The sequence below is a fragment of the Miniopterus natalensis genome, chromosome 1 (assembly GCF_054644295.1).
Source record: "Miniopterus natalensis isolate mMinNat1 chromosome 1, mMinNat1.hap1, whole genome shotgun sequence".
In the NCBI taxonomy this organism is placed as follows: Eukaryota; Metazoa; Chordata; class Mammalia; order Chiroptera; family Miniopteridae; genus Miniopterus; species Miniopterus natalensis.
This window is the reverse complement of record NC_142081.1, coordinates 52,091,135-52,104,686: the sequence shown is the minus strand read 5'-3', so window position 1 is coordinate 52,104,686 and position 13,552 is coordinate 52,091,135. Positions and strand designations below refer to the sequence as shown.

General features: G+C 37.2%; 1 protein-coding gene across 3 annotated transcripts in view; it reads left to right on the top strand.

Annotated features, from left to right (window-relative positions):
- Nucleotides 1-13,552, top strand: part of AP4E1 (adaptor related protein complex 4 subunit epsilon 1) — a 59,253-nt gene that overhangs the window by 29,508 nt on the left and 16,193 nt on the right. For 2 of the 3 annotated variants that reach the window (XM_087821444.1, XM_016210154.2), the window contains 3 exons: nt 5,200-5,502; nt 7,373-7,487; nt 13,002-13,125. In XM_087821444.1, coding sequence (XP_087677570.1) covers nt 5,200-5,502; nt 7,373-7,487; nt 13,002-13,125 — 542 coding nt within the window. Of the gene's footprint in view, nt 1-119; nt 233-343; nt 463-5,199; nt 5,503-7,372; nt 7,488-13,001; nt 13,126-13,552 lie in introns of all 3 variants that reach the window. The other variant, XM_087821446.1, reaches the window with a different exon arrangement.

Genomic DNA, 13,552 nt, shown 5'->3' with positions numbered 1-13,552 from the left:
ACGCTAAAGGTAGAAATGCCAACCAAGATGAACTGGGGTTATTTTTCAAAAGGTTGTTGCAGAAAGAATAATTTTAATGTCGCATTTGAAAGTGTACTTGTTCTTAACACTGTGGACACATATGCTCCTGATAATGCGTGGTTTATTCAGACAATGAATGCTGTGTTTTCAGTGGGTGGAGATGTAATGCATCCTGATATTCCCAATAACTTCCTGAGACTGCTGGCGGAAGGTTAGTAAACTATTGCATTCTATAAAGTAAAGATTTTTAGATTAAAGGTTTTTATTACAGAGTCCTTAGAGAATTTAATGAAAATTAAAGTGGTATATCAATTTCTTTTAGGTTTTGATGATGAAACAGAAGATCAACAATTAAGACTTTATGCAGTTCAGTCTTACCTCACTTTATTAGATGTGGAAAATGTGTTCTATCCACAGAGATTTCTTCAAGTTATGAGTTGGGTGAGCAAAGTACATTTAGTCATAAATGTTGATAACATTTTTTATAAAATCAAATACTAACAATATATTTCCTTCAGAAATCAGTTCTACTCAGCTAATTCCTTCAGCTATCAGTTTTCCTCCCAGTGTCTTACCTTCTATCACTTAACTATTTAGTTGTCTAATCATTCTCTCTGCCATCTCACTCATCTAGCCTTTTAAATATGGGTATTTGTTTAGATTGCTCTGTCCACAGTACATTTGTTGTGTTTTCTTTGTGAATCTAAATTTGAATGTGTGAATACTCATGTATCTGTGATATCTTAGTTAACAATGGCTGCATAATAATGTTACCAGAAACTTAATGCTTAAAACAACATAAGTTTGTTATCTCATAGTTTCTGTGGGTCAGGAGTATAGGCATGGCTTAGCTGGATTCTCTGATCAGGGCCTCTTAGGGTTGCAATCAAGGTGTTGGCTGGGGCTCCTGTCTCATCTGAAGCTTGACTGGTGAAGGATCCACTTCCAAGCTCAGAAATCAGTTTCTTCAGCTGTAAAACTGAGGGTTTGAGGTTCATACTGTCAGTTGTAGGCTCCTAGAACAACCTTTAGTTTCTTGCCATGTGGGCCTCCCAACATCACAGTCAGCAAGGGGGATCATCTCTTTGTAAGATGAAAGTCACAATTTTATGTAATTTAACCACATGTAATCACATACATCTTGTCACCTTTGTGTATTCTTTCTTGTGCATATGGATGAGTGTTTCTTTTTCTTTCTTTTTCTTGTTTTTTTTGGTTAATCCTCTCCTGAGGACATGTTTTCCATTGATTTTTAGAGAGAGTGGAATGAGGGGGTGAGAGAGACACATCAATTAGCTGCCTCCTATGCACTCATGGGGATTGAACCTGTAACCTAGGTACGTGCCCTTGACCAGGAATTAAACCTTTGACCCTGTGGTGCACAGGCCAGTGCTCTAACCACTGGGAACACTGATCAGGGTGTGAGTGTTTCTTTATGGGGGAGATTTGGAGAAGTGCAACTGCTGGGTTATAGGATATGCACATTTTTATATTTTATAGTTTTGCCAAAACTTAGCATGTTAAGTTTTACCCAGAATTTTATTTAAGAATTTTAATGTTCTTATCTACGGGAAAGTTGAAAGACTAGTTTAACAAATACCCCTATACTTTTCTTGTAGATCCCCAGTTATTACTTTTAACCACCTTTGCTTTACTGTATAAATGCCTATACCTATATCTATGCCTACCTATATACAGTTTGTTTTACTGAACCATTTAAAATTGAGTTGCAGCCTGGCCAGCGTGGCTCAGTGGTTGAGTGTTGACCTATGAACCAGGAGGTCACGGTTTGATTCTGGGTCAGGGCACATGCCTGGGTTGTGGGCTCCAGTAGGGGACGTGCAGGAGGCAGCCGATCAGTGATTCTCTGTCATCATTGATGTTTCTATCTCTCTCCCTTCCTCTCTGAAATCAATAAAAACATTTAAAAAAAATTTTATAAAATTGAATTGCAGACATCATGGCATTTTACCCATAAAAAATTCAACAGGAATCTCATCAGAAGGACATTGTTCTAGATAATGATAAACCATTATATACCTAAGAAATATAACATTAATTTATTAATATCACTTAAGATACAGTTTATATTCAGATTTATTCAGTTGTCCAAAAAAAATGTCTCTTACCTGTTTTCCTACTCTTCCCAATCCTACATCCAGTCAGGGTTTACAAATTTTATTTAGTTACACCTTTTTAGCCTTTTTTTTTTTTTTTTAATATATCTTTATTGATTTCAGAGAGAGGAAAGGAGAGGGAGAGAGAGAGAGACAGAAACATCAGTGATGAGAGAGTCATTGATCGACTGCAGCCCACCACCCGGGCATGTGCCATGACCGGGAATCAAACCCTGATCGCTTGGATCCTAGGTCGACGCTTGACCGCTGAGCCACGCCCGGCCGGGCGACACCTTTTTAGCCTTTTAAAAATTTTATAATGAGCCTCAGTTTCTTTTTGTTTTCGTGACATTTATTTTTTTTGGATGAATACCGTTGACTTGTAGAATGCCCTACATTTCTGAATTTGTGTAATTTTTTCTGGTTCGGTTAAACATTTTTATCAAGATTTCTACATCAGCAGTCATATGTACTTCCCACTACATCATATCAGGATGCACATAATGTTAGTTCCTCCAGTTATTGGTGATTGTACGTTTCTTTGATGAAGATGTTGACCTTCAGATCTCCCCATTGAAAAGGTGCACTTTCTCCTTAGTAATTTATGACTAATCTTTGAGGTGATTCTGTGAGGCTGTGTAGAACATCTTTTCCTCAACTCTCTTTCACCAGTGGTTTTAGCATTGATAATCCTTGCGTTAAATTGGTTATTGTATTTGGAATGTTTTTATTTCTTCCTACAGCATGCAAATCCTGTACATGTTTTGTTAGAGTTATACTTAAGTAATTCATTTTCTTTAGAGCGGTGGTCAATGTATTTTTAATTTTGGTTTCTATATGTTTGTCACTAGTACTATATATAAATATAATAGATTTTTGTATTTTGATCTTGTACCCTGCAATTTTGCTGAACTCATTTATTAATCTACAATTTATTTGAAACCTTATTAAGAATTTTTCCATCTCTGTTCATGAGGGATATTGGTCTGTAGTTTTCATATTTTTCTACTCTATCTGTTTGGTTTTGGTAACCAGGTAATACTAGCTTCATAAAATGAGCCGAGGGTGTTCTTTCCTCTTCTATTTTCTGGAAAGATTGTGTAGAAGAGAGTTGTTTAGTTTTTAAGTGTTTGGAAAATTTCTAGTTATCTTTTTTGTTACTGATTCCTACTTTGATTCTGTTGTCAGAGAAAATACTGTGTGATTTGAGTTCCTTTTAAATGTGTTGACGTTTGTCTTATGGCCTATGATATGGTTTGTGTTGTGATCTGTTCTGTGGGTGCTTGAAAAGAATGGGTATTCTGCTGTTGTTGGGTGTTATGTTCTATAAATGTTGACAATTCTTTTGGAGATGGTGTTGAGACAGGGGTGTTAAGATGGACCATGTGGCCTCCACTGACACTGTGAAGGGGTGGCATTGTTGCTGAGCAGTGGTGAAAATCCTGACTCTCCACAGGCTTCCCCTGACCCCACCCCAGAGAGTGGAAGGGGCACCTCTTTATGCCTGAGTGGAGGTACAGTGCGGGCTTCCTAGGTGGTCTTCATGGACACTGCGAAGAGTGGGCCTCTAAAGCTTGGTGGGGATGAAAGTCCTGACCCCCCACTTGGCCTTCTCTGTCACCATCCTTGTCAGGGAGTTGTGGTGCCTCTTACAGCCTCGTAGGGGTTGAAATCTTGGCCCTCAATTCTTCCTTTGCTGGTATGGGTAGGGCTGCAGTTTTTTTCTGTGTGGTGATTGGCTGGAGTCCAAGGGTTATTGTCTAAAAGTTTTCTGTCTTCCTGGCTATTTGGCCAGAGGGCAGGCTTTTCCTGGGACATTTTTGTTCGAGCCCATTGGTGTTTCCAGGTTGTTGACTGCAGCACCGAGTCTGGGGTATATGAGGCAATAGATAACTCACTGTATTGTTCCTTAGGTCCCAAGCTCTTTAGCCGTCTGCCTTCTTTTCTTCACCTTTCAGAGTTTTTTTAAATATGTGTGTTATATATAACATTAAGGGTTCTTAGGTGTATTTAGTGGGAAGAAAAAGGGGAAAATGCTTCTACTCCATCCTCCCAGAAATATAAATTCACTGATTTTTGAACCAGGATTTAGGTTACCTGCTCTTCTACAGAGGTAACCATTTTTATTAAACCACTCAAAAATTATCTTAGTATTTAAGGATTGACCCTAATGAGTCCTATTTCTTTTCCTCCTTTTCTTGTTACTAGCTATACATCTTCCCTTGACTGTCACCTCACCTCCCTCTTTTTTTTCTTGCTAGTGCCAGTATTACACCAAAGACATGGAAATACTTCATAAATACCACTTGGGAAAGGTCTCACACTCCATGAATTATCAGCTTATTAATGATTTTTAGACCTGTAGGATTATATGTTTCCTGGATAAGTTATATGTAAGAAAAAGGATATGTGACATAGATCAGTGATAGATCAGTGTTCCTTAAACTTCTGTGGATCATCTCCATCAGAATCAGCCAATGCTTGTTCAGAATGTACGGTGCAGATTATCACCACAGACATACAAAATCAGAGTATCTGGTTAGAACCTAGAAATCTGTATTTTATTTTATTTTAAAATTTTTATTATTGAAAGTATTACAGATGTCCCCATTTATTCCCCCATTGGCCCCTTCCACCCCACCCCCAGGCCTTCATAGAAATCTGTATTTTAATGAAACACTCAGGTGACTCTTATGCATACTAGCATGTGAGAACCACTCATTTAAATGCTTATTGGAAAATAATATCAGAATGTGAAAGTGCTTGTAAAAGCCAACAACCAAACCTGGAAGTTCAGAAGAAAGCTAACTAGTAAAGGTATCTGTTTTATATATTGTTAATTTATATAAAGATATGGAAAACTTTTTTGTATTGAGTTCCAATTCTTGGTTTAATTTTGAACCTAAAATGTATCTTTATCTAATATATATTTTTTACCATGACAATATGTTTAATCTAGATTAAACTCACTTCAGCAATAGACACTTTGTTTAGATTTCCAAGTGTAGTTTGCTGTGTAACTTGATATTTGTATATAAACATCTCCTTGTTTTACTCATAGGTATTAGGGGAGTATTCCTACCTCTCAGATAAGGACACGCCAGAGAAAGTTATAAGCAAGCTCTACAAGTTACTTATGAATGACTCCGTTTCTCCAGAAACAAAAGCCTGGTTAATTGCTGCCGTGACCAAGTTGACACCCCAAGCACCCTCTTCTAACATTGTTGAGAGATTGATCCAGGAATTTACCATATCTTTGGATACACGTCTGAGACAGCATGCATTTGAATTAAAGCATTTGCAGGAGAATGTGGAACTTATGAAGAGCTTGCTTCCAGTTAATAAGAGTTGTGAAGACATGGTGGTAAGACATCTGTGTTCCCTCTTTTTAAAAATTGCGTAATCTTTAAACAGAATAATTCTTGCATTTGTGATATATCAGGAGTATGTTACATTATAGTTTCTATAGGTTGGAGTTTTTCTCACATTAGTGTGAGAGAGCGTTTGAGAGCTTCGGTTCAGTAGTGATCCTAAATAGTCAGGAATTGAAGCGTATCTCTTCTGGAGAACTGCAGTGAAGGGATTTATACTCTTTGACAATCTCTTTTAATATGTAATTCAAGAATTTTTATCTCCTTTGAACTTCTCCAATATGTCATTTTATTATTACTTTCTTTGAGAATGTAGAAAATCGTTCTCCATTTTATTTTGTCCATCTGCTGTCTAAATTCTTTACCACTTTGGAACCTGACCACCCACCTTTCTTTCTCCCACCTCCATTTAGCCACCACCCCTTTTAACCCAGCACTCAGTTACTACTAACCCTCTGAATTTGTACCAGTTTCTCCCTCAGATTGGTGTGAATCAGAAAACTTCCAAAATGAAACCAGATTTGCCCTAATTTTTAGGTGTTAGATGTCATATAGTTGATAAAGAGGAGAGGATGGGCATTATTCCCACTAATTCTGAACCAGGTTTTCATGACTTGTATTAATTTTGAAGCTTTGTTCATTAGTTCTTTCATAGCTCCTCAAAGGCAGAGGCCTTGCTTTTACATTTGGTAGACATTTCAGAGACGTTCATTGAAATGATGAATAAATATGCTGCATATAAAATTAAACTAGGAAATAACCACACTTCCTCTTTTCTCCAAGAATCTTAGTGAAACTAAATCTTTCCAAATTCAGAGTGTGACATTCCACTTAAGTGTTTGAGAATTACCTGCTGTTCTAAATTATCTGAGCTGGAGAAGCAAGTCTCTGGTTTCTGAGGTCACCACTACTATGCTCTTGTGTATATCTCATTTTTCTTTCTCTCCTCACTTTTTCTCTTCTCCTTTTCCCTTTACTTGTTCTTTGTCTCTCTCTTATTTATTTAATCATTTTCTTGTACCTTTTTATTCCTGCTGAAATTAAGTAAATTAAGTAATTTTGCATTGATTTGTAAAAAAGCTTTTTCAGGTAGAAAGGAATCAGATAGTTAAATCAAAGGCACTGTGGGAGGCTGAATAATAGCTCCCCAAGAGGCCCACATCTCAATCCCTGGAATGTGTGTGTATATTACCTTACGTGGTAAAAGGGTCTTTGTAGATGGGATTAAGTTAAGGATTTTTCGATGGGGCGCGGGGGATTATCCTGGATTGTCCAAGTAGGCCTGAGATAATCACAAGGGTCCTTAGGGAAGTAAGGCAAGAGTTCAGCAAAGAGAAGACAGAGTAGCTATAGAAACAGAGATCAGAGTGATGTGACCATAAGCCAAGGAATGCTTGCAGCCTCAAGAAGCTGGAAGAGACAGGTACTTATTCTCCCCTGGAGTCTCCAGAAGGAACTAGTGTTGCCAGCACCTTTTTTTTATCCCCCGGCAGCAGGAAACTAATACAGATTATAGTTCATAGGGTATGTGTCTTCTCCTCTGGTAGGTTACAAGTCTCATGAGGGCAGGGACTGTATCTCCCTTTGTCTTAATCATAGACCTGACATGATGCCCTGATATATTGGATGCTCAAAAATGTATTCCTTAATGCAATGAAATTAATAATAACTGCAAATGACTTAGTGATTTGATTATAAGTGTTTCAGAAAGCTAGAGAGTTAGGTAGTACTTTTGGAGTGGACTTCTGTTTTTCACCTAAAAATTGTTTTTAGGATATATCGGCTGAAAGTACTTCTGTGAATATAGTCTACTCTTTAGGATAAATTTTTTAAATTCCTAATTTTTTCTTCAATTTAATACAGGTAGATGCTTCCTTATCTTTTCTGGATGGTTTTGTGGCTGAAGAACTCAGTCAGGGGGCAGCACCTTACAAACCTCACCACCAACGGCAGGAGGAAAAGCTTTCTCAGGAAAAAGGTAATTTTTTTATGAGTTTGTAAACTAGATTTTAAGCATGTAAGTAGGTAATTGAGGATATTTACTTTTATTTTCTGTCTTCAAACCTGTTTGTGATTTGTTTACCCTGACTAGGTCTTTGGAAACCCAGGAAAAAGGAAGTTAGCCTAGAGGTATTCCCAAAGTCATAGGCTTCATATACAGCAATGCCTAACACCTGACAGCCATCCAGGAATTTTGAAAGACCTTAAAGGTGGAATTATTATGTTCGTCACTGTGGTAGAGGGCTGACAGATATTAGTGTGAGCATATCTGCGAAAAAGTTTCAGAAAAAAACTGGTTACTATCGACTAAGGAGTTTCATTTTCATTCTGAGCAGCCTTGTATATCTTAAGTGTGTTAGGATGCTTCCTCCAACAAAATGTCTGACCCAGTGAAGTTAAGAGCAGCTAAGAAAGGAAAGAATAACTTAAACTACATTTAAGAAGTATAGCCTGGCTCCAGCCAGAGTGGCTCAGTGGTTGAGCCACTGGAGGTTCAACCATGCACCAAGAGGTTGCGGGTTTGATTCCAGTTAGGGCATATGCCCAGGTTGCTGGCTCGAGCCCACTAGGGAGCATGCAGGAGGCTGCCGATCGATGTTTCTATCTCTCCCTCTCCCTTCCTTTCTCTGAAATCAATAAAAACATATTAAAAAAAGAAAAAAAAGAAATGTAATCTGTCAGGAAAAGATTTCTGTCATGATTTTAGTAAAGAAATTATTGAGATATTTGGATGGTAGATGGAAAAGTATGTTTATGAATAAAAGGGACCATTGAATATTATAGGAGTTCAGAATGTTAATACTGACATTTCATGCTAAAAGGTCTTTTTTGTTTCTATTCATCATTTAATGATTTTGTTGAGTATTTAATTAATTTTCTAGGCTCTGTGCTAGGCATATGAGTACAACTCAATGGTTGATCCTAAAATGAGACCAAAAAGTATAAATATTAATAACAGGCTTGATGTTATCTTTTTGCAGAAGTATTTAAACTTTTTGACATATTATTTAGCACAGTGATACCAAATGGCCTAGAAATCAATTTTCTTTCAAAGGGTAATCAGTTTCCTCTCTATTAACTCCTCATATATGTATTGATAGAATATGTGGGAGGGGGAAATAAAGTTTTGAATTATAATTGCCCAGCTTATGACTAAAGTACATATAGAGACCTTATGACATCCAGGGCATAGAGTGAAAATCTGGAGTTGCAGAGTGGGAGATATGGTTCAGTTGCCATACTCTTTATATTCAATATGTCTGGGGCCATCAGTTGCTATTATTGCAATTCAGGGGTGGGGCAGGAAAGGGGAGATAGGACGAGGAGTGTAATTCCTGGCACTGCTTGTCTCCTTTCTTAAAATAAGTTAAGTGGCTGATGTAAATATAATAGATAGTCCTGGAATTCCCGAAGCTAATGCATTCCTTTGCCAAGTTTTTTCTCCCGCATAGAACCATCATTATAAATGGGGTTAAGCTTTCAAATTAGGCTCTTCCCTTCTCTTCCCAAATCTATTTTTTAAATATTCTTTAAAGTAAAATTAAAACTTCCTGAACTTAGACTACTGTTACATCATGGAAAAAGAAATCAGTTATGAAACAGGACATAGCAGAGACTTAATAAATAGTTGAAGAGTAAGTTATAAAATTATATATTTTACAATTGGCCTGGCTATAAGACAGAAAATAAAGAGTAGGGGGAAAGATGGGTATATTTGGCCTAAAAGGTATTAATTCTGGAATCCTTCAAGTACCAATCAGTCTGATACTGATTTTACTTTAGATTTTTATAAGCCATTTGCAGAGAGTAGAAGTTAAGTGTCACTTTTATGAATGATACTTAGCTCTCTTGGGTAGAAAAATACCAAGTTTATAAGAGACCAAGTTAATAATAAACTTTAGGGAACTATTGTAAGATCCTAAGAATTAGAGGTGGGATGGTAGGGAACAAACTATTACCAGTTCCCACCCAAGAAAAGCATTTAGGAATCAGTGTGGATTATTCTATTAAATCATTATTCGAATATGTTTTATTTGAATGTGTTGTATCCCCAATGTTAGATAAAATCAGAAATAGTAAGGGGAAATAGCAGTATGATTTCCTTTCTGCAGAACTATGACTTTTAGAAAACCATATCAAGTTGAAATTGTTAGCCTCTCAAAATCAAAACAAACACAAATAGCTCGGGATGACCGGAGAAGTATAGTCAAATGAGCAGGTGCAAAGGAACTGCAGTATAAGGTAAGACAAAGAAGGAGTGTTCAGATAGTAAGTGGACTTTTGAGGGTGATCACTTTGTAGTGTATACAGATGTCAAATTATAACGTTGTACACCTGAAACTTATATAATAAAAAATATTTTAAAAGGAGTGTGCATATAATCAAGGCCTCTAAGGTCATGAAGTATAAAAACAGATTAAATATTGAATTTCTCATTTACACCTGGGATAGTTTATATTTTATTTCTTACCTGGGCTCTCCCAAGGACTCTCTCTGCCTTCAGCTCATGCCTTCTCTTTTGCATGAATTGCCCTTGGCACTCATTCTCCTTCTGGTTAACTTCTGCATATTCATTAAGTTGCAGTTCAACCATCTTCTTCCTTCTCCCTTCTGCATACCATTATTCTCTTGCTCCCCACATACACGTGAACTCTTATATATCTAGTTAACTCCTAAAAATCTTTGGCTCTTCTCGTCATTCACTTCTGTAAGGATCTTGGGAAATTTTCCCTAAAGAATAAAAATAATGTGGTTGGTTGCCTGGCCGGGTGTGGCTCAGCAGTTGAGCGTCCACCTAGGATCCAGGAGATCGCGGTTTGATTCCCGGTCAGGGCACATGCCCGGGTTGCTAGCTCGATTCTCATTCGGGGGCTGCAGGAGGCAGCCACTCAATATCTCTCTCTCTCATCATTGATGTTTCTCTCTCTCTCCCCCTCTCTCTCTGAAATCAATAAAGATACATTAAAAAAGAAAAAAAAAATGTGGTTGGAACTTCATTCTCCACCTCGAGCTTTCTAGGCTTTCCATAGATGGCAACCTTTAATTGTTTTGTTAGAGGATCAGGATTTTATGTGTCTCTTCTCCAGATACCGCCCTCTTCCATGTCTAGTCTCTCCTTTCAGATTCTCACCTCTAATTTTGCATTCTTTTTGTTCTTTGCTTTGACTCTCTGTGCTTGCTTACTCTTTGGCATAAACTCTTTGTCTTGTGCACAGGAAACATTTCTTGAGCTACTCACTTTCACTGGAAGTGTTAGTGCAGAGGCTGGATGACCCACTGTCAGAGATGCTGTTTAAAGAGAGGCCAGTATGGGATAGAAGGTTAAACTAGATCATTTGAAAAGCTTAAAATGAGAAGATATTTTAGCTGAAAAGGATCTTAGAAGGATTTAGACAAGTGGTTTCCAAACATGATTGTGTCTTTTTTCTCTCTTTATTTTATTTTTTTAATAAAAAAATTTTTTTTTAATCCTCATCTGAGGATATTTTTTCCATTGCTTTTCAGAGGGAGTGGAAGGAGCGACAGAGAGAGGGAGAGAGAGAGAAACATCGATGTGAGAGAGGCACGTTGATTGGTTGCCTCCTGCATGTGCACCAACCAGGGCCGGGGATTGAGCCTGCAACCGAGGTATGTGCCCTTGGCCAGAATCGAACCTGGAACCTTCAGTCTGCAGGCCGACGCTCTAACCACTGAGCAAAACTGGCTAGGGCCCAAACATGATTGTGAATCATAATCATAGAAAGGGTTTTTAGCCCTGGCCAGTATGGCTCAGTTGGAGCATCGTCTCATGCACTGAATGGTTTCGGGTTTGATTCTCAGTTAGGGCACATACCCAGGTTGTGTGTTCGATCCCCAGTCAAGGCGTGTGTGGGAGGCAACTGATTAATGTTTCTCTCTCACATCGATGTTTCTCTCCCCCTTTCTCTCTAAATCAATAGGAAAATATATCCTTGGGTGAGGATTAGAAAAACAAGCAAACAAAACACAAAGTGGGATTTAAAAAATGATAGAGTTTTGAGCCCTATCCTTATACCTTCTGTATCTAAATCTCTGAAAGCTTGGCTGTATGTACACAAAGGTCCGTGGGTGATCTGTGAAGTTAGCTTGATTTTGGTTATCATATTAGCATTTGGAAACTGCTGACCTAGTGTGAACCCTTCACTTTATAAAGAAATTAAGGTCTATTCATGCACCTAGTTAACACCTGACCTACATCAAGAACTCAGTTCTCCTGATTATTAATTAGCCTATTACTTTTTTCTACTACACATTGATTCCTCTTCTATATCATCCTTTAAGCTAACAAACAAACATTTATCTGGTACTCTTTGGATCAGGTGCTGTTTCTTTGGAGGAGGCACTATAATATAATAGTTGAGAGTGAAGCTCTGGAACCAGAGTATCTGATTCCTTACCTGTCTGTGTTGTTTTCTGTCTTTGTAATCGTGGGTAAGTTCATGGCAAACTCTCTACCACAGCTTCTTCATTTGTAGAATGAGGATAATAATTACAGAAGTTCACATTTATATATTCTAAGGTACTTTTTATGATTTAAGAAGGTCCTTTGTATTACAATCCAGACAGATCAAAAAGGTAAATGTGTCAGGAAAATAAACACACACAGTGGGGCCTGCAAAGCAGAAGGTTATTGCTCTTTCCCATTAAAGAAATTCATAAGTAGGTAGCCTTAGATTGATGTTGGCTTCATAAATATAGAAGAGGAAGGGAGAAAAGAAAGATGTTTTTTCTTCCAGGAGGATTCCTTCCAGAAGTTGCACATAAAATGTGTGTGTAATTTTATTGGCCAGAACTTAGTCAAATGGCAAAGGAGTTTGGCAATGTCATTTCTTTTCTAGGTGGCCATGTACCTAGTTAAGAATCAAGGGTTCTATTACTTAGAAAGAAGAGAATGGATATTGGCATCTGCTCTACCACAATAACTATGAATTTTCATGGTTCTGATTGAATTCATTTGGGTATACAAGCTCAAAGGTATCCAAACCTGAGTAAACCTTGTTCTTGATCAGTAAGGGAGATTTCACAATGAGGGCTATGTCAGTCCATTTGGTACAGAAATGTGCCATTTTGTTAAGCAAAAATGCAGTCATCTCTTCATTCATAGCTTCTTAAACATTTTTGCATGAGAGCAGCAACTTTTCAGTAGATATGGTTTATCAGTTGTCTTTCCTAATGGAATTCCTGTTTATCTTCTAAGGGAGGTAAAATGATAAAAATGAAGGACTGTCTTTGACCAACTAATAATATGAAGACTGTAGTTGATTGAAATAAATCATAGCTGCTTTATTATTATTACTATAAATATTTGGGTAGGTCATCTCCAGAGTCTCCCTTCCAGTTTAAAAATTGTCACTGGATTCTAGTCTTCAATTGTTTTATTTTAATAATGAATGGTAACTGATAATTTTTGCTTTTTTAAAAGTAATTTTTGATTTGTCTTAAATATGAACCTCTCATTGTTTTAAAATTCTAGTTCTCAATTTTGAACCATATGGACTCTCCTTTTCTTCATCTGGCTTTACTGGACGACAGTCTCCTGCTGGCATTTCTCTGGGTTCAGATATATCTGGAAACAGTGCAGAGACTGGGCTGAAAGAGTAAGTTCCTTCCTTATTAAAATTGAGAACATGGGAGTATTTAAATGTCTTTAAATGTAGAAGGGTTCCTGAAAGCTAAATTCTGCATGGGCTGTTGTTTTTATTTCTTGCTCTCAAAGTGTTAACAACGGTGCAGTATGTCCTTGTACTTCAAGAGAAATAGCTCATTTTCAAGACAGCATAGGATATATATAAGCTTTACACATAGTAATGATGTGTGTGTTATTACTCCATATTGTATGTATGTGTGCGTATATATAAACGTGTGTGTGTGTGTGTGTGTATTTAAAGAAGTATATCAAAATTTATATACCCAGGTGAGTATTGAGAATATCACTACATTTCTCATAATCTTCTTTTTATTACCATCCCATTGGAAGATTGACAGATATGGAGTTGAACATAAAATAAAGTGATTGATTTCACC